The 27,654-nt window shown below is 32.6% G+C and overlaps 2 protein-coding genes and 2 long non-coding RNA genes across 4 annotated transcripts; all 4 read right to left on the bottom strand.

The window, feature by feature from the left end:
* Positions 1-4,285: 4,285 nt before the first annotated feature.
* On the bottom strand, positions 4,286-6,516 carry LOC145017551 (uncharacterized). The gene is made up of 4 exons (XR_013666566.1): positions 6,400-6,516; positions 6,218-6,283; positions 6,069-6,127; positions 4,286-4,753 (listed from the first exon to the last, which is right to left on the bottom strand). It is a non-coding gene; the product is annotated as an uncharacterized LOC145017551 (long non-coding RNA).
* Positions 6,517-6,530: 14 nt separating this feature from the next.
* LOC145017550 (SMR domain-containing protein At5g58720-like) lies at positions 6,531-7,415 on the bottom strand. The gene is made up of 3 exons (XM_078975562.1): positions 7,237-7,415; positions 7,093-7,163; positions 6,531-7,024 (listed from the first exon to the last, which is right to left on the bottom strand). The coding sequence occupies exons 1-3, from the start codon at positions 7,337-7,339 to the stop codon at positions 6,884-6,886; spliced, it is 315 nt and encodes a 104-aa protein (XP_078831688.1). The 5' UTR covers positions 7,340-7,415; the 3' UTR covers positions 6,531-6,883.
* A 23-nt stretch (positions 7,416-7,438) lies between these two features.
* Positions 7,439-8,493, bottom strand: LOC145016039 (uncharacterized). Its single transcript, XM_078974474.1, has 4 exons — positions 8,270-8,493; positions 8,001-8,199; positions 7,656-7,738; positions 7,439-7,573 (listed from the first exon to the last, which is right to left on the bottom strand). Exons 2-4 carry the CDS (start codon positions 8,092-8,094, stop codon positions 7,439-7,441), a joined length of 312 nt encoding a protein of 103 aa, XP_078830600.1. The 5' UTR covers positions 8,095-8,199; positions 8,270-8,493.
* Positions 8,494-11,303: 2,810 nt separating this feature from the next.
* Positions 11,304-17,164, bottom strand: LOC145014102 (uncharacterized). The gene is made up of 11 exons (XR_013665410.1): positions 16,956-17,164; positions 16,746-16,838; positions 16,577-16,648; positions 14,693-14,919; positions 14,365-14,441; positions 14,204-14,277; positions 12,943-13,241; positions 12,768-12,838; positions 12,581-12,649; positions 12,372-12,481; positions 11,304-12,286 (listed from the first exon to the last, which is right to left on the bottom strand). It is a non-coding gene; the product is annotated as an uncharacterized LOC145014102 (long non-coding RNA).
* Positions 17,165-27,654: the final 10,490 nt, after the last annotated feature.

Genomic DNA, 27,654 nt, shown 5'->3' with positions numbered 1-27,654 from the left:
TTTCATTGCCATTGTCTATATCCATAGAGGTCTCGAAGGCAGATTCACCAATCAACTTTGTTTTTCTATTGCGCCAAACCATTGCTGATTCAGCATCAATAAGCATATAGGTGAGATCTATGGGGTCACGTCGTGGTTCATCATATAGTACTCTCTTACGAACTCACTATATGAGTTGGGAAGTGACTGAAGAACCCAATCAACAGCCATCTCCTCACCGACAACAAATCCTATCATTCTTAGTCTATCAATGTGCGACTTCATCCCTAGGACGTGTGCACACACCGACTTTCCTTCTTTATGTTTACTTGCCAAAAGGGCTTGAGTGATATTGAACTTTTCAATTTTACAATCTTGTGGGTTAGGGAGAATAATTGGAGGAGGAGGAGGAAGTGAAGCATGATTTCTTGTTCCTCGATCGAATCGTGGAATATCATCTTCATGTGGAATGCTTGTTCCACGGGACTTGAGAAGACCATAGTTGTCGAACTTTGACATCGGGAGAAAACGAATTCAAGTTAGTTGATTGATTGAGTCCTTGGTAAATCACCCAAATGAAATTCCAAGGCTAGAACCCAACACAATATTCTACAACTCGGGAGAGGGATGCCGTAACCCAAATTGCAGAACATTTGAAGGTAAGTGAATGACGATTCACTAATTTCCACCATGAAAAACGAAAAAGAAATTTAAGTTTTAAATCTATGAAAACTCCTAGATCCTTTGAGATTCATTGAACATTTCAATGGCATGTTTAAATCTCGATATGCCCCTCTAGTTTGTGACTGGGATGCCGAGGATCACAAAGCGGGTGTGAATAACCATGCAAACTACATGGTGCCCTCACATGTTACAATCACCTATTCGATGTGCCGGTAAACCACACACGCTCCACCGAACTATGACAAACATTGAGTCACCCTTTGCTACCTTTGCTTAGAACCATTTAGTGTGCCGGTAAACCACACACGCTCCACTAACGTCTTCGCAAGGGCACAAAGTGTAATTTCATGGAATTGCATCAATTCACTTTTGCCTAAGTAACTAAGATTGGGAATTTGCGAAACATTTAGTTACTCTGTATTTCATTATACTTATAATGGAAGGTTTCGTCCTATCCTACCCGTTCGGCTAACGACCCTCCACTAGTCAAGAGTGCGGTGGGTAAGAGTGGATACCCATTCAATCGCCATTTTATAGGCAATTTCCTTAAACACCCCTTATAGACCAACTTCGAATGAGGCCTACTAACGGTAAGACTGACTTTTACTCATACATATATATAATGTTATACCTTTAATGTTATATATAGTATAGGGTGTATTTTATACTTTTAAAATACTATATGGTTAACTTTAACAATTACACTTTTAATCCAATTAAATGGTTAACCAAAACTTTTATGGATTTATTAAACCTCTTTTAATTATACTCCTTAACTAATTAATAAAACCATAAGGGTGTGATTTGAACTTTTCAAAACATTACTAGAGTTTTAGAATTTAACATTTCTAATTAAACCTTTAATCAACTTTTAAATTCCAAAACTTGAGGGCAAGTTTTGAAACCTTTTTTCAAAACATTAGGGTTTTAATTATTTAAATTTCAAAACTCCAAGACTTTTGGGTTCAAATTTAAACTATAAAACCTAAAGGGGGAAATATGAAACCTTTCATAACAACAAGGATCAAATAACAAATAATTTTAAATTAACATTTAATCACATAATTATCCATATTTGATTTATTTAATGATTTCTTGCAAAATAATTAATCAATTTAATCAAAATAATCAATCAATTATCATATAAGGAAACAAATATTTTATTAATTGATAATTATCTTTAATTAGATCAAGAATATAGTCATATATATCATAAAATCAGATTTATATTGATCTAACATGATAAGGTAATTATCCATATGCAAAAACAGCAAGAAATCCCGAGATAAGCATTATCTGACGAGCTGACTCGTCGAGTCAGGCATGGACTCGTCGAGTCTGCATTGGACTCGGCGAGTTCAGCCATGGACTCGGCGAGTCTAGCCCTCCACAACATCAAAAAATCGAATTTTTCAGTTATGTCAAGCATCAATACAATTGAAACCAATCAAGGCTCTGATACCACTGATGGGTTTTGGTCATAAGACATCCTATGTGCTCATACAAACCCTAATGCTTGGATCTAGGTTTCTCTATTGTACATGCTTTGAATCCAAGACTACAAACCCTAATTCTAGCATACATATAATCATATTAACATTAGAATAAGTTTATAGTGTTACCTTGATTGTTATGTAGCAATAACAATCCCAAATCTCCTTGTATTGACTTTGGAATGCAACTTTATTAAATCAATAAAAAAAAGTTATGCAAATTGGAAAAATAAATAAAAATATATCTTTTGTTGTTTTAATTAAGGAAATAAATATTTTATATGAATACCCACCTGGAAAAACGCATATTATAATTGTCTAATTTAATCGTAACAGCCTACCAATGTACTTTCTTCTTCACTGTTTGATTGTTTTTTTCTGTGTGCTGATTATAATTGTCTAATTTAATGTAAATTTTTTTTTTTTTAACTTGCAAGGTACAATGGAACATATTACTCCTATAAAGGAAATTGACTCAATCAAGGACAATGCTATAATCTGTAATTTATCATCTTTTAGTTTAATTTTCTAAATATATGTGTGGTTGTCTATGTGTGTGTGTATCTCTTTAAAAATTCTTCAATTTCATCATTTTATGACCCCCATTTGCGAAGTTGAGTATTTATTTCCAAAAATGCGAAACTCCAGGGACAATATTTGAAAATTTCTGTTTTCTTCCCCAATTCGCATTCTACTGTGAAATACTTCGCATCTTCATTCTTACACCCTTCGCATTAATCACCTTCGCATTTTAACCTAATTAATCAAATGCAAACCACAAAATTTTCATTACAGATGCGAACACAGTTTAGTTCTTGAACTCTAAACTTGCGAAATCAAAAATTCATATGTTGAACCCATATGCGAATATTAACCCAATTGACTTCAAATTGATTCACAGATGCAAACACTCGATTGTTTTACTTTCGCAAAATGAGCATCAACAACTCCACAATCGAGTTGTTAAATTCTTGCAAACAACAATTTCACAGTCCTTGACTTCGCGTTTTTCTTCACGAATCATCCCTCAATCATCATTCCAATTGCGAATCAAAACTCATATGTTCTTGCTTTATCGATTCATCGACTACACTCATACAAATGCGAACAATACTCAATTTCAAAATCGATTGAAACTTATAGCAAAGCTAAATCCAACTTCGCATTCAAAGCACACAAGTGTTATTGATTGCATTCATGAAATACTAACAAGATAATATATTATAATACAAATATACATATTTTAGGTGGTGAAATCGTAACAGCCTAACAATTTGGTATGCAACTTTATTAAATCAATAAAAAAAGTTATGCAAATTGAAAAAATAAATAAAAATATATCTTTTGTTGTTTTAATTAAGGAAATAAATATTTTATATGAATACTCACCTGGAAAAACGCATATTATAATTGTCTAATTTAATCGTAACAGCCTACCAATGTACTTTCTTCTTCACTGTTTGATTGTTTTTTTCTGTGTGCTGATTATAATTGTCTAATTTAATGTAATTTTTTTTTTTTTTTTTTTTTTTTTTAACTTGCAAGGTACAATGGAACATATTACTCCTATAAAGGAAATTGACTCAATCAAGGACAATGCTATAATCTGTAATTTATCATCTTTTAGTTTAATTTTCTAAATATATGTGTGGTTGTCTATGTGTGTGTGTATCTCTTTAAAAATTCTGCAATTTCATCATTTTATGACCCCCATTTGCGAAGTTGAGTATTTATTTCCGAAAATGCGAAACTCCAGGGACAATATTTGAAAATTTCTGTTTTCTTCCCCAATTCGCATTCTACTGTGAAATAATTCGCATCTTCATTCTTACACCCTTCGCATCCCTTCGCATTAATCACCTTCGCATTTTAACCTAATTAATCAAATGCAAACCACAAAATTTTCATTACAGATGCGAACACAGTTTAGTTTTTGATATAAGTTGAAACAAAGTTATTTTCTTGCATTTAGCTAAAGTGAAAGTCTGAATGATATGATTCATATTGAAATGAAAGCGCATTGCTATTAAATTAATATCATCAAATTATTATATAATGTAGAAGTTCAAAATGCAGAAATCACAATTAATAGATAAAACTACAAGTTACGTTATTGCTTTTTTGTAAAGTGGACGAAAACTAAAATTGTATTTTTAATAAGCATTCTCATGCCTTTTTAAGAATACATGAAAAAGATAGACTATTGTTTTTACTCTTCAAAGCTAGCCCTTGTTTCATTTTTAACATCTGTCCACAACAAAAGTGCAGCCACACTATGCATCTTCTCATGTCTAATAGGAAGCTCGGACTCTGCATCATGTATGTTTAGCGACAGACTTAAGCTATCATGGATTGCATTATCGTCAAATACTAACCCTTCTTTGGAGACAGTGACAACATTTGGTTGTGTGAATGTTGTACCCCACGGTGAGCAGTAGCAACTCCTTTGGGTAGTTATTTCGGGCACCAAATTTTTATATCTAACAAATTTGTCTACTACCTTGACAAATTGTAACCATCTTCAAAAAGAGAACGGGAGATCAAAAGATAGTTTTCCCTCGTACCAGAGCCACTTTTGATGATGTTGTCTAACCTACCTATAAAAAGCATGACATGTGAAACCATGAGTCCAAAAGCGGGATCTGAAAAAATCATAATGATGTATGATTTACTAATTTAAACTGCCCAATAAGAATTATAAACAACAATAAGTCTTGATTCATGTTTGTTCCAACATTAGACATTTAGACTTTGTGGTCACAGGTTTACCAAATGGACTCCCACTCATTCAATCAGGAAGTTGTAACAGAGCAAACAACAATGTTAGTTATATCAGATTACAACTACAAACAACATAAGAAAATGATAATAAGAATAAAGACCAATGTAATGGTCACAAAACATAACTTATATTTGGTTTCAGTGTCCTACTTTTTATTTATTTCTTTGTTTTTTATAAAAACAAATTTAAAGCATTATTTTATTTCTATGGTTAAAACAAAAATGTACCTGAGTCATTTTACCATTACGTCCTACATTCTTATTAACTTTTATTAGTATTAAAATAATTATATTATTATTAACATGTAGGCTCTACTCTACTCCACAACTCACCCGCCCACCTTGCAGCCATTCCCTTTCACCCCCTCCCTCATCTACAATCTATAAGAACATAAACAATTCATCCTAACCAACAACAACAAACATAATCAGCAGTCCATGTAGGATAACAAGTTTAAAAACTCAGAAATTGAAACTTGCGAATATAATGAAAATGACCTTGCAGAAAAGACGAAAAGAAACTTTCTAATATGAAGTGAAAAGGAATGTACAATAGTTGCAGAAGAAAACCTATCTTTATTCATATTAAATTAAAAAGAGATATTAGGGCAGAGGCTGAATTCAATATTATATTTTTATGAACCCTAAACCACTAACAAACCCGAGTTAGAAACTCAGGTCCACTTCTTTCACAATCACCCATTGCTTAAGCGAGCAAAGACAGTAAATTTTAAAGCATAGGAAAATAACTGAAGGTTCTATAAATAACAAAAAAAAAAAAAGATTAGACAAAATACACGACTACAACACTTTCCTCACACAAAAGATTAAGATGAAAACATCTTTTAAACCCTAAAAAAAGACATACCAAAGCATTTACAAAGGGTGATGGTGAGTGGTTGTCAAGTAGTTACTTAGAAACATCAATGAGTATAAAAAAGTTCAGATTTGTTGTGTCAAGCTTGGTGATGGAGAGAAACCTAATAGCAATTTCAATAATGACTATTAAACAGAGAGGATTTGAATTTTGAATTTGATTTATGTGAAAAGAGATATGAAGGCTTGAAAATCAAAAAAATAAACTGAAAAGAAGGAGTGCAGAAGAGAGGGAACGAAGCATTCAGGTGTTACCTTGTCATCAGATTGCTCCTCTACAAAGGGGTTCACTTTGGAGCAAGAGTTTATTGATCCTATAAAAAAAAATAATCAATACAAAGTTAAAATGATCACCAACGAAACTCGAACAAAAGGTCTAAAAGAATTATATGAATGTTTCTTACCTTCGAATCGGAATCGAGAGTGAAAATCAGGGCCTGAAATCGGTACTGCTTCTAGAATCGTGGCAACTTATACAAAGCAAAACAAAAATTCAACACAATCCATGGTGAAAATCATTACACTACATAACAAATCTAAACTTTTTAGCAAAATGTCAAAAATAAGAGATATAAATGATGCTTACTTGAAATCGCGGTCTGGATATGAACCAACCAACAGAGGCAATGGAAGTTACCAAGGTTCGACATGCGTGATGATGGCAGGATTGAGTGTCGGTGGTGGTGGAGTGAACGCGGGATCGTAAGGATGGTGAGAGAAAGAGTTGAAATTCAAGTGAATGATGTCTATCGGTGGCGTTGATGGTGGCAGAGATATAAGGGTAGTGTTTCTTGTCTCGGCTTAAGGTAGAAGCAGGGCGGCAGAGGGGGTTGCGGCCACCGGTGGTGGTAACGGCAACGTCGGGAGGGTGGTAGTAACAGAGGCCTCAAGAGGGTTGTGGTAACGGATAGAAGAGATGTTGCTGGTGTGATGGTAGTTTGGAAGAAGGAGGAGTGAGCATCAATTCAAGAAATGGTCTTTTTTCAGTGACGACGATTGATTTAGGGTTTTGGTGAATTACTATCAATCTAGGAAAAACAGAGAAAAGAAATTCAGTAGCATATTTGTTATCAAAATTCAATCACATCTGTACAGTCGGAAATGTCCAATGCAAAATTGAAATCTCTCGCTTCAGAAGGAAGTGTGATAACAAAGGTGCCTTTATTTAATTCTTTAGGCTCAATTCCATATCGTTTTAGTAAACCAATGACCTACAAAACAAAAGCAAATCTTTTATTCTAAGTATTGAAAAATAAAATTGAATAAAAAATACTTGTACCATTGGTTTCAAAACCGGTTTCGTTTCTCGATCTTCAGCATGTCCCGTTATCACAACAATTTCCTTTCCAGCTGTTGTAAAGAATAAAAAATTAAACAAAAAGACATGAAAAGATATTAAATAAAATAATATTAATGATCATACTACGTAAATTGTTGAACAGCCACAAGTGAAGCTTCAAAAACCACATTGCCTCATATCTAAATTGTCCATGAAGATCAATCGTGATTTTGTTGGTAATTTCCATATTCCTGAATTGAAGGATTCATTAAAGAGGTCATTAAATTAGAAACATAGATTTAAAAAATAAAAAATAAAAATAAAAATAAAAAACCAGAAACATAATTTATAAAAACCTGTATAGTAGTAGCTTGGAGTAATTTTTCTCATCTTCGACCTCGATCTCCTTTCTTAAGTTCTCTGCTTCATCCATCTTTTGATTTCCAAGAAATAAACTTCCTTCGTTGTAATATTTAGAGGCCTGCATTAAGAGAAGATAGAAAAAAGGTGTACATAAAAAGGAGACAGAAAAAACTGAATATCGCTAAGATCAAAATTATTACCTCTTCGACCAAAGAATTGGCACGACGTTCAATTTGTTCTAAATCTTGAATAAGATCTCTCATTTCTAAATTTCTTCTGATATCTACAATAAAAATAATAGTTTTATTGATTCTTTCTATTAGGGATGAGAATTTGACCCGAAATCCTAAACCGAACCGAATTAGGCCCGAATAAGCAATTCGATTTGGTTTGTGGGTATCTATATTATGTTTATTCGGTCCACGTTATCCAAATAACACCTTATTTGGTTCTAAATACCCCAACCCAAATAAGAGCTTATTGGATTTTACATCCCTACTTTCTATTTTACAATAAACAACAAAAATAATGTCAAGGATACTAACCTAGTGGGTTGACACCCACGTAAAGTTGGCCACATCGCAGTAATGCCTCTAAAACCGATTCCCAACTATTTGTCTGATCATCAACCCAGTCCATCTCATTATCAAAGTTGTAGTCTTTATATTTCAAGAAAAATGTGATTTCAAAAACGCCCGGTTTTTCTTCGATTTTGACATCTTTTGCAAATAAGTAATCACCGATCTGCAAAAAAAAACATAGATAGTTAATTAATATATAATAATACTGTAAAATAAACAAAACAAAATTGTACCCCTTTATGGTTTGTAGTCCCCGAAATTATAGTTATTCTACGCAAGGCTGTTTATAAAAATAAAAACTTACATATTAGTAAAGATATAACAAGGTATCTAATAATAAACTAATGTATTACTTCTCATGTTAAATGCAATCCATAGATGAATATCTATAAGACAAATTGCATTATGTGTTGACTGGTCACTCAAATTGATTTTGATTGGGTTCTGACGATCTCTATGCCTGAAATATAAACATCATAGTTGTTAATAACTTTATTTTTTTGTATAACTAATTGGGAGACCCATGCATTACATTGGTTAATTTAAAAGAAAAAAATTAAATATAAAAAGTCAATATTTGAGAACTTTGAATTTATAAGAAAATAAGAAAAAAAATGAATTATTATAACTGAAATGTTTTTTATTTTTTAAATTTAAACAAATAATTTAAATAAATAAACATAAAAAACTACAGAGCTTTAATTTGAGAATTTTAAAATTTAAAGGTAAGTTTATTAGTAAAATTGATATCAATTTATTACTATAATTATTGCAATTATTACATTAAAATATTATGTGAAATTTAATAAAATAGAAAAGCTCATAAAATGACATGTGGAAAAAAAAATTAATTTAAAATAACCACAAAATAACATTTGGCAAATTGAATGAGAATGTGACATGTGACGAAAAAAAAACATCCTTTTTTAGAGTAGATTAAAAATAAACTTAAAACTAACCTTAATTCAATCAATTTAAAACTCTCCAGTTTTTTGTTCCTTGCTAGATCCCTTTCTAGAGCTGGTCTCAATATCTCTTCCTACAAACAAACGTCATTTAAAAGTTAAAACTATCCACTTTTTGTTAAAAAAAAATGCAATTTTTAACAAAAGAACTTTACTTTTCATAAAAAAAAAAAAAAAAAAAAAAAAAACTACATGTTTAAATAAAAGTAACAATATTAATAAAAAACTGCATTTTAATAGCTTTTATTTGTAAAAAAACAACAAAACAGCACCATTTATAACGTTAATGTTAGTGCATTCCCTGTACTTTAGAGTCAACAATAATGCTTACACCTTTTACTTTTGGTGTTACAGTGGGTTTTGAGCTATTTTCTGTAATGGTGATTATGTTCACCATACAATGAGGTAAATCTTTTCAATTTATGGCTCTTTAGATTGTCTTGCATATTCTTCTTAGGCAGGTTAGGGATTTATGGACATTGATCAGGTAGTGGAGGTCCTAGACACTAAAAAGAAATTCATATTAGCATTTATTCATGACAGAAAATACCTCTATAAACCAAATTGATCGACCCCATATGATAACTAATGATTGTATTAACGGAAATGAGAGAAATGAGCCACATAAAAATGGAAAATCCTTCAACTTCCATGGGAAGCAGATATTATTTGTTCATTATGATATTTTATTTCTTATGTTTATAGATGGAAATTGAAAACTAACAATTATTTAGCTATTATTTTATTTTGTTCTAGATGAAGCCTTTAGATATATGGTGCAATCCCCATTGTTAGAAAGACAAGACAAGACGGGGTACAAAATGAAAGGTGAACTTTTACTCTATCTTTTTATTATATAAAATTCCTCTTCAAATTGATATTAAATAATAATATGGAAATTAGATCTTAGAATCTGATTTATCAATTATGGTGTTTTCAATGTTAATGATGATTCCATTGATCCATTCCTATACACCTCAAAAATGGAATTATCTTTGCGACACCGGATAAACAGGTAAATCTCTCTGTTAAGTCAAGCCAGGGCTTATATTTAAGAAAATGAGAACACGATTAGGGAAAAAGAAGGAAAAATAATTGAGGAAAGTTTTTTTGTAAAAAGTCAAGGAATTTGGTTTGAAAGAATCAACCTTCATTGGTGGTGGGATGTAAAGGGACAGAGGCATAGGGAGTGATCAAGTTCCTTTAGCAAACTACTTGCACTTAACAAAATTATTGCACTTCTTGGCCTTTTACAATTTTAGGACATGAACAAGTAGTGCCCATATCTGCATCATTTAATTATTTTATGAAGTTAAAATATTGATATTTATTGTTTTGTGAACAACCATATATTTTCAAGGGTGGAGAGAATGGAACATTAAATTGGCACTTAATAAGTACTAATGATAATCTGACACAATCATATACATTTCTGATAGACCCCTGTTGAATCTATCGTATACTCCCGACATACTAACAAAATTACTTGATAATATTAAGATAATTCCCAGTCATTCGAGAGGAAAGGGGCTCTCCAAAAGAACAAAGTTCTTTACAAATCAATTCTCAGCTACTGACTCTAAAACAAAGGACTATATATACTATTACAAGAGACAAGACAAAAGGGAATCACAGCCAACATACTCAGGTGCTCTTCCCACTAACAAAACAGCCAATAGCAACCATAATACCATAAAAGACCATTCTACCCCTGGCCAAAAAGATAACCGAAATGTGGGGGTTTATCAATTTCCAAGGAGTGTAGGAGACAAACAAAGGATGGAGTGTATGTATACACAATTTTTTTGCTTTAGAATTCTTATTTGACTATCATAATGTGTGATTTTGTTAATATTTGTGCAAGTGTGATAGGAACTTACGGTAAAGAAATAAATTTTTTTTGAAACATAAACTCATCTTTAAGGCAAAAAACGGAAGCAATAAGATTGCACTTCTTTTAGTTCTTAGTTCTACCCACTTTTAACATTTACTTTATTATTTACACTCAAAATATAAAATGCATATATAAATAAATTTCCTTTATCTATTATTAAAGTTAATATTGGCAATTAATCATATTCCAGAATTGTGTAGATAGCTACTTTTGTTGATGAAATATACCTTTTTGTTTGATTCCCTTTTTAGTGAGCTATGTTTATTTGTTCTATGATCATAGTATAAGTTTGTCCCTTTATGCACATGGGATATATATATATATATATATATATATATATATATATATATATATATATATATATATATATATATTACATTATTCCAAATCTTGAAATTACCACCTGGCTTTCCATAAACATCTTTTCCACTATTTTTTTGATTCATATGTTACTTGACTATGTGAGTACAATGGACGAGTATGGTTTCAAACCAAGTGAGTTAGAACCTGATCACAACAAACCAGTTGAGTTAACCAAATCAAGGCAAGTACATGTGAATTAACTCCAACCAAGAAAATACATATCACTTGAAAAGGATTGATCATCACATTGTGCAGGTTTTAGTTCAAACACATTCGTTTTTTAATTTTCAGTAAATTTCATTTTTAGTCCCTAAGCTATAGAGAGCTCTCTCGGTTTGGTCTTTTTTATTTTATTATTTTTTTTTCTTTTTTTCTTTTATATAATACTATTTTAAAGTTTTTTTGCTCCCGGGGCCATCAAAAGTCAACATACCAGTCTTTAAATTTGTGAAAAGAATAGTACCATTTTCTTTTGGTGTAAAAAGAAAATTACTTGCACTTTTGGTCCTTGTGGTACTATCTATTATTGAACCATGTGGTCATGTGTTGTCAATTTTACAAAATTTAATTATTGTTAAATATTTTAAAATGATCAAGATTGGAAAAACATAAACAGAGGGCAACGTACTTTCTTTGATGTTTTTGGGTTAATTGCAAAAAAGTAAACTTGATTACATGAAATAGCAATGTACTTTCTGTTTTTGCAATTAATCCTAAATGAATCATGTTGATTCAAGCAATTAATCCAGTAGAAGGTCTGAGGCAGTATTACCTAACTTGATTGATTTTATATTGCAAGTTTTGATGGAATTGACACCAACTGTTTTTGAATCCTTTTAACTTCATAACTTAACTTATTATAATCGGACATTGTACATAACTTAAACATTTCCTAATTCTAACCTTTTTTAAGCTTATAGTTATAGTTATTGAAGAACAGTTTACCTCAGCTGAAAGGTTGAAGAGACGTTGCTGGATACTCGTTGAATCTTCCCTGATACGGTCAAACGTGTCATTTTTTGTAACACCTACAAGATCAAAATACAAAAATACTTTTAGGTTTTCTAAAAATTCCCCTTCAAAGTATGACTTGAAGAGCCTTGAACCCCTTACTTGACGGATCTACATCTCCATGTAGTTTTCCAGAGGACTTTAACGCATTTTTTAAATCCACCCAATATCTTATGGCATTAAGAGCCATTGTAAAGAGAGAACCCCAACAACTATCCAATGTAGAGAGAACCACATAAGAATGATCACGTATGTAAAGACCAATGAAAACATCAACTAATTAGGGTTATATAAGGAACAACCAAGCTTACCTAGAAGTAAAGGTTACACTTGATGACCAAATGGCACACTTAGTGTATCTATGTGTGTGAATGGTGCTCCTGGGTACAAGTGATATCCAAGAAAAGAAAAACTAATCATTTAAGCATGCATATGGATCAAAATTCAATAAAAGTAACTTGAGAACTAGGGTTTTTTCGAAAGAAAAGTAAAACTCACCTAGGATAGTGAATACTTCAAGTGTGGTACCACGTGAATGCTCCAACGTGAGGGGTTTCGAGATGACCCACCTAATTCACAAGTGATGAACCAAAGATTACATTGATTGAATGTCAACGACAGATAGATGAAAAAATCTCAACAACTAGCATAGAGATTACAGAGGTGTTCTTACAATAATCAAGTTGTAGATATGCGTGAGTGTTGCGGTTCCGTACTGTGGTGAGGTCGCCGGTTGTCGCGTGTGTAGGGAGGCTGGCGGTGGTTCACTAATGGGACAAGAGGGCGGTGGTATAGACGGTTGAAAAATTAGGGTTTTTGGAGAATATTTTGAATAGAAAGAGGGAAAAGGGGATTTAAAATAATTGATTTTATTTTTAGGGCTTGAGGGTAGTACATACCTGTCATGGTTTCCAGCATTTACACTATTTTTGTGTAAAACTAACACCAAAACTCTTTTCAACTCCAACCACACTAAAAAATTACACTAAAACATAATTTAATATTATAAATTATAAAGAATAACAATAAAAAACTAAAAACAGTTAAAATAATACTATTTAAAAGGTGTTTGGTGTTATATAGAGGCCATATTTCTTTCCACAAAAATTCTTTTAGTGATTGATTGGAGCTTTTATGACCTATTATATAACACAAAAATAAGTCCCCCGACCTAATTTTCCTACCGAAATATTTTAAGTAGGATTTTTGCAATAAATTCGGTTTTTTTAAATGTATACAAACAAAATCACTGATTTTCAACAATTTACGAAATTAAACTTAATCAATTTTGTAATTTACCTAATTTGTTTATATGTTTGATGCATTTTTTCTTACTTTTTGAGAAAAACCCAAAGTGCATTGCTATTTATGGTTTTATTCATTTGTGTTGTACACTTTCTTAAGTAATCATGTATGTAATCATGTCCAATCAACTCTAAAGATTGATGCTTGTGAAGTTGACTGAAAGTGGTTATGTTTAGTCAAGTGAGACCTTTCAAACACAACACACATATACCACATAAAAACAAAACACACACACCAAAAAACAATGAAGGGTGTAATATTTAATGGATCGAGCCTAAGGACACCTGGTGCCTAATCACAACCACATTTTTTATTGAAAATATTTATCGTTTCTAAGTTTTGGTCCTTTTGGATCATGATGGGGATTTATGGCAGATGTATTTCAAAAGATGATCTAAAATCAATGTTGGAAGATAATAAAATGGGCGATGAGGCCACCATTGAAGATATAATATCAGAAATTCATGCGAATGTTGTAAGTTATACTATGCAAGTTATTATAAATGAATCATACTGTTTGAATAGAGTGTTGTATGAGATGCTATTATGACCCTGACAGGATAGCAAAATCAGCTATGAAGAATTCTGTAAAATGATAAGAAGCTAAAAGATGAGGTTGAGCAAATCACCCAATTTATTTCAAGGGTAATCGGTTGAGATCCATGTCCACTTGGTGAATTATCCATTGCATATTCTTTAGCTTCTGAAAAATTACAGGTTTTAACTCAAATTTAACATTTTATTAATTAAATTGACGTGTCTTACTCTCATTAATGAATTGTTAATTTACCTTCACTATTTCTTGATATGCCTTGCGATTGTGTCAAAATGGGGGTCAACACCTTGATATTCTTGAAGTCGTGTCACCTACAAATCCGTATAATTGTGTCAATTCATGAGGGCATTATCGTCTTTTGCACATACAAGAGTTCAAGAATGAGTCACTGTTTGTCCTACACTAGTGATCATATGAAAATGATGGAAAAAAACAACATACAACCTTGCTGTATGCAAGTGAAGCTTCTTCTGTGGCTTCCACAAGATATTTACCATAAAATTACAAAAATACCCTTTTAAAATCACAAAGAGAATTTTTTTTTAAGAAAACACAATCTTACCTTATCTTATGCAGTGCTGGGATGATTCTTGTGTATAAGGTAGTGTATGTTTTTTGTCTGCAGATCTGCGTGACCTCTTCTGTCTGCACCGTGCAGACCACGCGCAGACATTAACCTTCGCAGACTGTTTGTTTTTTTAAAGACTGCAGACCTAAAAATGTATGCGCGCCCTCTTCTTGGCGCAGATGTGGACCAGAGTCTTTTAACATCTTCTGACATCTTCTAGCCTAAAAAAACATATACATCTTTATTTTTTTCAAGTTTTTTTTTAATTTATATTTTTTGCAACTTTATTAATGATAAACAATTTGAAAAAAAATTACAAAACTTAAAAAAAAAAACATTCGATGATACAAACATGATATTTTTGATAAATTTATAAATCAAAATTTATTACAATAATAGTCGTTGAAGTTGTTTATATAAATATGAAAAAAAAATCATAATATATTCTTATATTTTTTTGCCAAATTTTTTAAAACATTATTTAATACAATATATTCACCGACCCTTGCATGCAGCTGGACATTACTTAAATCCTATGATAACAAAATTAATGCTTCTTGTGAAGAAGTTATGACTGGATTATATGCTTGCATTGAGAGATTGGTTCCAGATTCTAGTATCCAATACAAGATAACCACCGAATTAGCTACATATCAAATGCAAAAGCTTTATTTAGTAATAAAATGGCAATCAGGCAAAGGAAGACAAAAGCACCAGGTTAGATTAAATGTTAATTATATTATATTAATATTATAGATTTATAATTATGAAGCTAGATTAACATTTTTTTCAAACATTGTTTCCTACAGCTGAGTGGTGGATATCATATGGATCTTCAACCCCTAACTTGCAAAACTTTGCTTTACGTGTGCTTAGCCTCACATGTAGTGCAACAAGTTGTGAAAGAAACTGGGGAGTCTTTCAACATGTATGTTATGTGACATTTAGTTTATTTTTTTTAATTACACATGCACTATGAAATGTCTAATGTGTTTTATCTCTTTCATTGTAGCTTCACACAAAAAAACAGAATAGATTGGCACAGAGTAGACTAAATGATATGGTTTATGTGAAGTTCAATCGTTCCTTGAATCGTAGAACCAACAGAAAGGACAATGTTGATCCTATCCTTCTGAATGAAATAGATGAGAGCAATGAGTGGTTGTTAGGGAGATTAGAGGAGGATAAAGATGATAATTTAGTGTTTGAGGGTGAAGATTTGACTTGGGATGCTGTGGAAAAAGCCTCAGGGGTAAATGAGCCTTTTTATGCAACCAAAGCATCATGAGATGATAGAGGAAAAGGAATAGTTGGATCTAGTGGACTTGGGTTGGTTGATGAAGAGATAGAAGAAGATATTGGCATGTCTGGTGATGAGGAGGGAGATATGGATATGGAGCTTGGGTTTGACTTTGATGATGATTGATGAAGGATGACTTAGGGTCTTTATTTTTTGGTTTCATTTTGCTGTTTGCATAACTATTAGATTTGTTTTCATTTTGCATGACCATTAGATTTTGGTTTCATCTTGCATTGACTATGGTAAACATGCATTTTGCATTTTGGTTTGTGCATTATGTTTAACCAATTATCATTACATTTGGTTACATGACTTTTATATTTGGTTTTCGTTTTATATTTTTATTGCTTTTTAGTATACCGTAAACATATATTGGTAGTTACTACTTGTGCGCCACACCTACGTGTTGCCAGCGCATCAGCCTCGCGCATCGGCCTCCCGGACCTTAATCGCATGAGTGCGCATTGCGCTTTTTTAAACCAAGATTTTGTTTATTATGCAATTAGCCTAAATTAGAAATTAAGAATAAAAAAAAAATCATCATGTCTTATTAAGAAAACATGAAAGAGGTTCCTCACGTATTTATGTTGATGTTGTAACTTCAAATCTTTCACAAGCTTAATAAGCACACCAAGTATCTGCTCCAACACCTATGAAACAAACGTGAATTCAATGAAACAAACGTGAATTCAAGGAAGCCAATAAATAGAAAGATTACAATTTACAAATGAAATAGTTATTACATACATTCTAAAATTCTGCAAACTTTCTGCCAGCAGAAAATAGATCTTCACGTAAACCTGTTTCTTCGCTTTCATCTCCTCAATCATTAACTTTACTCTGTTTTTTAAATAATTAAGAAAGTATGTTTAGATTCTCTGATAAAATTTCTTCTTAAAAAATGGTATAAAAGGTAATTTAAAACAACAAAATAAAAAGCGAATGAAAATTACAGACCTTTCTGGAAGCCGAGCCCCTGAATGGGTATCGACAGGTATCTTGTAAGAGCTTTGGGTAGGTTCAGATGGAACTTCTGCACACAAGATCTATTACTCTGATCTCCCATGGCCAATAGGAAAGCTCTTATAACTTAAAAAATTGATGTAAAAAAAATTAATAAATAAATAATTACCAGTAAATTTTCAGCAAGCCTCTTCTGTTTACTACCTAATCCTAAACCAGGCAAATCGATCAACCCATCGCCGCCCCCACTCAATTGAAACGTTGACTTTCTCGGCATCGGAGTTCTCATTCTCCTGTTTCTTTGAGTTAAAACCAGACGGCATAGAAAAAAATGACATACAGCCACCGCCGCTGTCAGTCCTATTTGCTTTCCTTCTATCTCCGATCCCGCCCAACCCCAAACTTCCAACCGCCAGTCTTCTTTCGACAACAGTGGAACCTCGGCAATCGATAGAGGAGGTGGTAGATTCTGATCGGAAGAAGACGTCATCTGCTTTTGCCGAAGAGGTTTCTTTGGAAATCGGAGTAGATAGATTGAGGGGCGTAGTAGAAGGAGAGATAACCGATGAGTTTTTTTTTGAAGAAGAGATAACACCAATCCTATTGGCTGATAAGGCGGCGAAGACGGTTGGAGGGGATTTTAACCGTACCCTATTTTACAATGATTGCACGTAAAACAGTTAAAACAATCGTACCACAATGTAAACAAATTTGACTTGGGCTATGGCCCCTCATGTAATATGTTTTTTTGGTTTTTAATTTTTTATATTTTTAAATACAAACAATCCATTATATATATATATATATATATATATATATATATATATATATATATATATATATATATATATATATATATAGGGAGAGGATCAAATGAGAACACTTAAAAGGTTGAGAACGCGAAAACAATTGTAAACCAATCATTTTATGAGGGCATAAATGGAATTTTACCATTTAATTAAATTATGATATTCTAAATTTTAGTGATTATGATGACAATTACCCAAAATATCTCATTTTTAGATTCTTTTCTTTAATGAACCAATAATTAATAAAATCATGATTTAATATCTATCTAAGAAAACGTTTTTTTCATTTCATTTTTCATTTTTATGTTTTTATTTTTAGAAATCAAATATCAAAATAATGAATAATTTATCGGTTTACCTCATTTATTTTTTTAAAAAAAGTATCTTCATAAATAATGATTTATACATTTCATTTAAAAATGAATAAAATTGTAAATTATAAATGAATTAACTTAATTGTATTTATGAATACACTTGTAAAATCATAAATGAATAAAACCCGAAAAAAAGATTATAAAATCAACTAAAATGGTACTCATATATTAATAAATAAAACACATTTCTATTCATATAAGAATATAATTATAATAGTAAATGATTAAGTTAGAATATATTTTTTTTTTGACACGGAAACTAATACTACAATTACAATTATAAATGAATAAAACACATTCGTGCTCCTTTCGAAAGAGGTATTGGTGTACATGTTTCTTTGGTAAATCTCCCACATCCCACTATATGTATGTTTATTCATTGTATCTGCAAAAATGTTAAAGAAACAATTATGTATAATTATATAGTCATTCACACATAAATACATTGATATTCACAAATGAATATCCTGTTATTCATAAATAAATATAGTCATTCAAACATAAATTCACACATAAATACATTGATATTCACAAATGAATATCCTGTTATTCATAAATAAATATAGTCATTCAAACATAAATTCACACATAAATATACTGATATTCACAAATCAATATAAGAAAATAGTTGTTGCCGTTTTGTTTCAACCCTCAATTCATCTCTTTTCTCATTCCTTTTTGTCAAGTATTACCACACCAAAAGTACCATTTTAATGCTTAATTTGCTTGTGAAATCAAAGACCAAGAACAACTACAAAAAATTACCTTTCTAGTCATCGTTAGTTGTTGAATTTTGAATAAATCAAGACCCAAGAAACCTCCATTGAACCCACTTTTTGTTGTTGAAATTGATGAACTGATTTTTGCTCCTTCTTTCCCTTTCTTCTTCTCCGTTCCCTACAAAGAATAACCACCAGGATGGGGTTGTATTTTCCGGTTAAATCAAAAGAGGCAGCAGCCTCTTGGCTTTTTCCCCTCACCTGAATTGTTGTGGTTGCTTGCCTTGCTCCTCTCGGACTAGCCTCATGGAGTATTCATTGATGATTAACTGTAAAAATGAGACATCTGACATTATATTCGTATAAGATTACAACTGCAAGCATTCAAGTTCCATTTTTCTGAATTGAGGCATTTCATCGAGCACCTTATGTGCACAACTTATCTTCTTCCCTTATTAGCTAATTTTAATGAGTAAAGTGATGGGTTTTGGTCATAAGACATCCTATGTGCTCATACAAACCCTAATGCTTGGATCTAGGTTTCTCTATTGTACATGCTTTGAATCCAAGACTACAAACCCTAATTCTAGCATACATATAATCATATTAACATGAGAATAAGTTTATAGTGTTACCTTGATTGTTATGTAGCAATAACAATCCCAAATCTCCTTGTATTGACTTTGGAATGCTTAGAGTCACAAGTGTCACTCCTCTAATGGCTTACAAACACCATAAGCAAATGGAGAAGGTATAAAGAGAGAAGTGAGAGGTTAGAATTCGTATCTAGGACCTCTTAGGAAGGGATACACGAATTCATGACCCTAGGGGTGTTTATATAGGTGTAGAGATAGGGTTTCAGTCATTATCCTTATCTAGTTGATTATCCATTAAGCAACCAATAAGATAATCCTTGAATCCTTATCATACTCGAATTCTAAGGCTTTCCAACCTTAAATTCATCCACCATATAAATAAGACAATCCTTACCTTATTTTGTAACTATCACATAATTACAAATCAGCCCCTCTAGTTTAATTAATTACATTTGATCACAAAACTAATTCTTAATTAATTATTGACCAATATTAATTAAACAAATATGATTTCTCCTTTAATATATTATTCTTATATTAATAAATCATATTATCCTCTCTCTCTTTATTCATTTCTCCAATCAAGTTGCTTTGGTGAAGGCAACCCAAAAGGACCATGCACCATCGGGTCAAGTACATACCAAAATAGTTATGGACTTAGACACTAATCCAACAGTCTCCCACTTGGATAAGTCTAACAACTATTATGCATATGACTTCAGATCCCGATCTGCAATCGTAGCTTTCCAAAGCCGCTGTCAACTCTGATCATATCAGATACGCGTGTCCTTAGATAAGGGATCATATATTTCTCCATTCTAGATATCGTATGAGATATGATTTCTAATCATACTCTTTGTACTATATCTCGATTTCCGATTTATGACGACAGACTAATTGAACAAATCAAATTAGCCCTAGCCCGGCCGAGCATTTACGTATGTCATCACTAAACCATCAAGGGGCCCAAAGATATCGCTTTTATCCTACTTTGGATAAAAGGAACGGATAAACTTTGATACAATGCTTGCTTGCACTCACTCACCGAATTACACACAACAATATGTTTTATAACACCAAGTTACTGGTGCGTTTACATATTATCAATGTGCAACCGATTCGCAAGATACAACTCACACATCTCGGTTTCAAGAATATAAGATGTTATCGTCTCACCAATCACTCGTGATACAATTCATGGAGTGATCCAAGTGAGCGTGGGTTTAATCCAATGCTCAAATCATATTCATAAGCACTCATGAACGTTGCAGCAAACATTTGCTTATGTCTAATACTCTTTTAGACAATCCACACACCAATTCACGATAGTCTTCATTCATACCTACTTCCAACATATGAACGACTGTGGCCCGTTTGAATAATTCGATTATTCTTAATAAACTCAATTATTCTGGAAGTCAAAACATGCAAGGTGAAACACAAGAATAATACTAATCCCATATGGCCTCAAACCTTTGAGTATAAACAAAACACGTTTTATTTATCACCATATCGATTACTCATTATTTGTCGTTTCGGGTAATCAGCTTCGCATTTGAATTACAACACTTGTCCCATGCTCCTAGCATGCACACAATGTTTACCTATGGTTCTTACTTTTGTGAAATAGACAAATTGAACACATTTCCAATCATTCTCATTTTACAACTCCAAATCCATTTTCTTAAGTGTAAGAATATCAAATTGTTGTTACTTATAGAATATACTAGATTCTAACACTTTATGCAACGATCCTTTTGTAATGTCACTGCACCAAAGTCTCAAAGACTATTGCCAATGATATTACAAATTCCTCTATCGGAGATTGTTACAAGACAATTCCTTAGATATGATGTCTCTCACTCAAAGTACATTCCTTTGAACATCCTTTTGCATAAAAGTTTCTAATCATAGATTTTCAATATTTACTTCCCAACATGGAAACACTTCCATATTTTCCATATGACAACTCATTCTTAATAGAATCTTATCTATTCGTAATGATGTTGATATTGTCCATCCAATATGGAAACACTTCCATAATTTCCAATACTATACTTCCAACTACTCACAAGCGACCAATCCTCGTCGAACTTTGGATTGTCCTTTGATAGTTGTTTAATTATTTTAGTCAAAACCAATTCTAGTCCCTTTTCCCTCTAAATGCACTAGACATTTGTAAAATTTTAGAATGGTCAAACATTAAAGCATTTGCAATCGATCCTATACCCGAAGCATATGGGACACGACGCATAATGTTTTATTTGCTATGTTCTGAAAATTCGAATTGCAAAGAGGAATGCCGTAATCACAATCGAAATTTTAAGAACACACTATGTACCTTTGACTAAATTTATCAACATTTCGCAACCTAATCCTTTAGATTTGAAATGAAGCATAATATTCTCTCCCTTAATTATAGCAAAACAACCTTTCAACTCTTACCACTTCGCAAAGTATGACTCTTGTTTTCTATAATTAATATTGCCAACTATGCAATACGTGCCTTAATAATCATACAATCATAACATTTATGCTCCCACTATCATGATGATTATTATAAAACATAACACTTATGCTCCCACTAGCTTCGACATGTATTCATAAACATCTTAACTGATGGGTTTTGGTCATAAGACATCCTATGTGCTCATACAAACCCTAATGCTTGGATCTAGGTTTCTCTATTGTACATGCTTTGAATCCAAGACTACAAACCCTAATTCTAGCATACATATAATCATATTAACATGAGAATAAGTTTATAGTGTTACCTTGATTGTTATGTAGCAATAACAATCCCAAATCTCCTTGTATTGACTTTGGAATGCTTAGAGTCACAAGTGTCACTCCTCTAATGGCTTACAAACACCATAAGCAAATGGAGAAGGTATAAAGAGAGAGGTGAGAGGTTAGAATTCGTATCTAGGACCTCTTGGGAAGGAATACACGAATTCATGGCCCTAGGGGTGTTTATATAGGTGTAGAGATAGGGTTTCAGTCATTATCCTTATCTAGTTGATTATCCATTAAGCAACCAATAAGATAATCCTTGAATCCTTATCATACTCGAATTCTAAGGCTTTTCAACCTTAAATTCGTCCACCATATAAATAAGATAATCATTACCTTATTTTGTAACTATCACATAATTACAAATCAGCCCCTCTAGTTTAATTAATTACATTTGATCACAAAACTAATTCTTAATTAATTATTGACCAATATTAATTAAACAAATATGATTTCTCCTTTAATATATTATTCTTATAACATATTAATAAATCATATTATCCTCTCTCTCTTTATTCATTTCTCCAATCAAGTTGCTTTGGTGAAGGCAACCCAAAAGGACCATGCACCATCGGGTCAAGTACATACCAAAATAGTTATGGACTTAGACACTAATCCAACAATCTCCCACTTGGATAAGTCTAACAACTATTCTGCGTATGACTTCAGATCCTGATCTGCAATCGTAGCTTTCCAAAGCCGCTGTCAACTCTGATCATATCAGATATGCGTGTCCTTAGATAAGGGATCATATATTCCTCCATTCTAGATATCGTATGAGATATGATTTCAAATCATTCTCTTTGTACTCTATCTCGATTTCTGATTTATGACGACAGACTAACTGAACAAATCAAATTAGCCCTAGCCCGGCCGAGCATTTACGTATGTCATCACTAAACCATCGAGGGGCCCAAAGATATCGCTTTTATCCTTCTATGGATAAAAGGAACGGATAAACTTTGATACAATGCTTGCTTGCACTCACTCACCGAATTACACACAACAATATGTTTTATAACACCAAGTTACTGGTGCGTTTACATATTATCAATGTGCAACCGATTCGCAAGATACAACTCACACATCTCGGTTTCAAGAATATAAGATGTTATCGTCTCACCAATCACTCGTGATACAATTCATGGAGTGATCTAAGTGAGCGTGGGTTTAATCCAATGCTCAAATCATATTCATAAGCACTCATGAACGTTGCAGCAAACATTTGCTTATGTCTAATACTCTTTTAGACAATCCACACACCAATTCACAACAATCTTCATTCATACCTACTTCCAACATATGAACGACTGTGGCCCGTTTGAATAATTCGATTATTCTTAATAAACTCAATTATTCTGGAAGTCAAAACATGCAAGGTGAAACACAAGAATAATACTAATCCCATATGGCCTCAAACCTTTGAGTATAAACAAAACACGTTTTATTTATCACCATATCGATTACTCATTATTATTTGTCGTTTCGGGTAATCAGCTTCGCATTTGAATTACAACACTTGTCCCATGCTCCTAGCATGCACACAATGTTTACCTATGGTTCTTACTTTTGTGAAATAGACAAATTGAACACATTTCCAATCATTCTCATTTTACAACTCCAAATCCATTTTCTTAAGTGTAAGAATATCAAATTGTTGTTACTTATAGAATATACTAGATTCTAACACTTTATGCAACGATCCTTTTGTAATGTCACTGCACCAAAGTCTCAAAGACTATTGCCAATGATATTACAAATTCCTCTATCGGAGATTGTTACAAGACAATTCCTTAGATATGATGTCTCTCACTCAAAGTACATTCCTTTGAACATCCTTTTGCATAAAAGTTTCTAATCATAGATTTTCAATATTTACTTCCCAACATGGACACACTTCCATATTTTCCATATGACAACTCATTCTTAATAGAATCTTATCTATTCGTAATGATGTTGATATTGTCCATCCAATATGGAAACACTTCCATAATTTCCAATACTATACTTCCAACTACTCACAAGCGACCAATCCTCGTCGAACTTTGGATTGTCCTTTGATAGTTGTTTAATTATTTTAGTCAAAACCAATTCTAGTCCCTTTTCCCTCTAAATGCACTATACATTTGGAAAATTTTAGAATGGTTGAACATTAAAGCATTTGCATTCGATCCTATACCCGAAGCGTATGGGACACGACGCATAATGTTTTATTTGCTATGTTCTCAAAATTCGAATTGCGAAGAGGAATACCGTAATCACAATCGAAATTTTAAAAAACACACTATGTACCTTTGACTAAATTTATCAACATTTCGCAACCTAATCCTTTAGATTTGAAATGAAGCATAATATTCTCTCCCTTAATTATAGCAAAACAACCTTTCAACTCTTACAATTTCGCAAAGTATGACTCTTGTTTTCTATAATTAATATTGCCAACTACGCAATACGTGCCTTAATAATCAAACAATCATAACATTTATGCTCCCACTATCATGATGATTATTATAAAACATAACACTTATGCTCCCACTAGCTTCGACATGTATTCATAAACATCTTAACTTCCAGAAAGACAATACTTATTGAATTTCTTAAGTTCATGTTTTTAATACTTAGTGCTTTGATAATCTTTTATCAAGGCTTCTTGAACTTATACACTTTTGCCTTAGATAGTTCATATGTGTGTCTTAAGACTAATTGCCAAACCTCACAATTCAAATTATGGAAAGGGATGCCGTAACCATGATCGAATTTGAGAATGCAATTTTATAATCACTATCTTTTAAAATCTTTCTTAGTGAAAGCATTTTCTCATAATCATTTTCATGAAGGAGGAAATCTTATGACACTTAGATTTAAACGTTGTATGTGTTCCTATCCATGCGAATTTGTTAAAAACCAAAGTTTACGACAAATTCAAACTCATATGGATCGAACTTTCCTAATCTTGATTTCTTGCCTTATGGTAGCACAGCTGCCCACCACGTCTTCCAAATAGTTAAGCATCTTACCTTTTTCCTATCAATGTACCTTTCATTGATCAAGGTCCTTGCCTTTTACGCATTCAAATGAGAACTCATAGGACTCACATGCATAATTAACTCGATTGGATTGGCACAGAAACAAAATAATGTCTTCACGATAGGTTGTAAACCTCAACTCGTGTGCTAGTGATGATCGATAAGGTTTATTTGATTTGTTCTTGAAACTTTTCGAGACCATTAAGACTCCCACTGACTCCTTGACATATAAGATTCTTTTGTCAATAAACATTTCTTGACAAACAAATATTCAAGAGTTAGTGTAGTTTTTATCAAAACACTTCACAAATTGGTCCTATTTGGTCTCTGTCTTATCCACGACATCACAACTTTCCACATTTGATGAATGTTATAAACCTTTAATACTTTTCACTCATTGTCACAATCTTAACTTTAAGACTTGTTATTGGAACGAAGTATGATTGACTTCTTGATTTGACCGTTTCTTCAATCTTTGATTCCTCTTCTTGGACATACAATTGTACCAAGACTCACTTAGAGGATCAATTGAGATATGGTTCTTAATCATTAAGACCTATCATAAAGCATAAAAGCCACTCTCCCTTCTTCTTAGAATGGAGAAACTCTTATCTTTCTGCCTATTTGATTCTTCTTATTCGTTTTGCTATTGATCTAAACCCTTTAATCAATTCAAAATTACACTTAATCTTGTAAGTATAATCATATTTACTAAACCTTTAGTAAATGATGACGAATATCTTTGTTACTCTTATGGTGAACTTGATCAACACACAACTTTGTGTACTAGATCTCCTAGTCCTTCACTTGACACTTTGTCAACGAATTAGTCTAATTACCAAATATGAGATTTCTCATTCATCATGCAACCAAGTTGCATGATTCCAAGTTTCTGTCCAATTGAAACTTGGGCGATGAGAAACTCTCCCTATTTGGTAAACTCTTGACTTTCCATAACACAATAAGAAACACATCCATTATTGCTAATAATTTTAACATCAATTTTTTCATACACGCCATTGTAAGGATAAATAAATAAAATTTAATATCAAAATTTATTTTATTGCGGAAAAATTTGTCCTTCACAATGCAACTCATTGAAAAACTTATGTGAATACATCTTTCTTAGCAATCTAATTCTAACCCTAAGTAGTAGCTCAAGAATCTAATCTTCGAGAAACGCAATCGAAATCCATTCCTTCACGGTTAGATTCTGCTCACTTCTTCCCTTAAGCTTCTTTTCTTTTCTTCGATCCTTCTAAACATCAATTGTGATCTTATCACATTATGTATTCAGAATCTAGAATGAAGCTTAAAAGAGTTAGTCAATGGATTTTACCTAAATTAGAGCCATACGTTTCGACTCTCCCATCTCTTAGATCTCTTAGCTAAATAGGGCAGCTTCATCTCCAATGCCCCTTCTCTTGGCAATAAAAGCAAATTGACTCTTTTTGGAACAACACATGGAACTACTTCAGACATCGCCTTTCTCTTATGATCAAACTTTTCGATCATTGCATGTCTTTCATTGCCATTGTCTATATCCATAGAGGTCTCGAAGGCAGATTCACCAATCAACTTTGTTTTTCTATTGCGCCAAACCATTGCTGATTCAGCATCAATAAGCATATAGGTGAGATCTATGGGGTCACGTCGTGGTTCATCATATAGTACTCTCTTACGAACTCACTATATGAGTTGGGAAGTGACTGAAGAACCCAATCAACAGCCATCTCCTCACCGACAACAAATCCTATCATTCTTAGTCTATCAATGTGCGACTTCATCCCTAGGACGTGTGCACACACCGACTTTCCTTCTTTATGTTTACTTGCCAAAAGGGCTTGAGTGATATTGAACTTTTCAATTTTACAATCTTGTGGGTTAGGGAGAATAATTGGAGGAGGAGGAGGAAGTGAAGCATGATTTCTTGTTCCTCGATCGAATCGTGGAATATCATCTTCATGTGGAATGCTTGTTCCGGGACTTGAGAAGACCATAGTTGTCGAACTTTGACATCGGGAGAAAACGAATTCAAGTTAGTTGATTGATTGAGTCCTTGGTAAATCACCCAAATGAAATTCCAAGGCTAGAACCCAACACAATATTCTACAACTCGGGAGAGGGATGCCGTAACCCAAATTGCAGAACATTTGAAGGTAAGTGAATGACGATTCACTAATTTCCACCATGAAAAACGAAAAAGAAATTTAAGTTTTAAATCTATGAAAACTCCTAGATCCTTTGAGATTCATTGAACATTTCAATGGCATGTTTAAATCTCGATATGCCCCTCTAGTTTGTGACTGGGATGCCGAGGATCACAAAGCGGGTGTGAATAACCATGCAAACTACATGGTGCCCTCACATGTTACA

Source organism: Lactuca saligna, chromosome 9 (genome assembly GCF_052625555.1).
Source record: "Lactuca saligna cultivar CGN05327 chromosome 9, ASM5262555v1, whole genome shotgun sequence".
NCBI lineage: Eukaryota > Viridiplantae > Streptophyta > Magnoliopsida > Asterales > Asteraceae > Lactuca > Lactuca saligna.
This window is presented reverse-complemented; position numbering and strand designations above follow the sequence as displayed.

Coding starts and splice junctions, on each gene's coding strand:
- LOC145017550 (XM_078975562.1), bottom strand. CDS start 7,339: ATGGAAATTACCAACAAAATCACGATTGATCTTCATGGACAATTTAGA. Junction 7,164..7,236: donor GCTGTTCAACAATTTACGTA/GTATGATCATTA, acceptor TCTTTACAACAG/CTGGAAAGGAAATTGTTGTG. Junction 7,025..7,092: donor AACCGGTTTTGAAACCAATG/GTACAAGTATTT, acceptor TTTGTTTTGTAG/GTCATTGGTTTACTAAAACG.
- LOC145016039 (XM_078974474.1), bottom strand. CDS start 8,094: ATGGACTGGGTTGATGATCAGACAAATAGTTGGGAATCGGTTTTAGAG. Junction 7,739..8,000: donor CGTGGGTGTCAACCCACTAG/GTTAGTATCCTT, acceptor TTTTTATTGTAG/ATATCAGAAGAAATTTAGAA. Junction 7,574..7,655: donor CCAATTCTTTGGTCGAAGAG/GTAATAATTTTG, acceptor CTCTTAATGCAG/GCCTCTAAATATTACAACGA.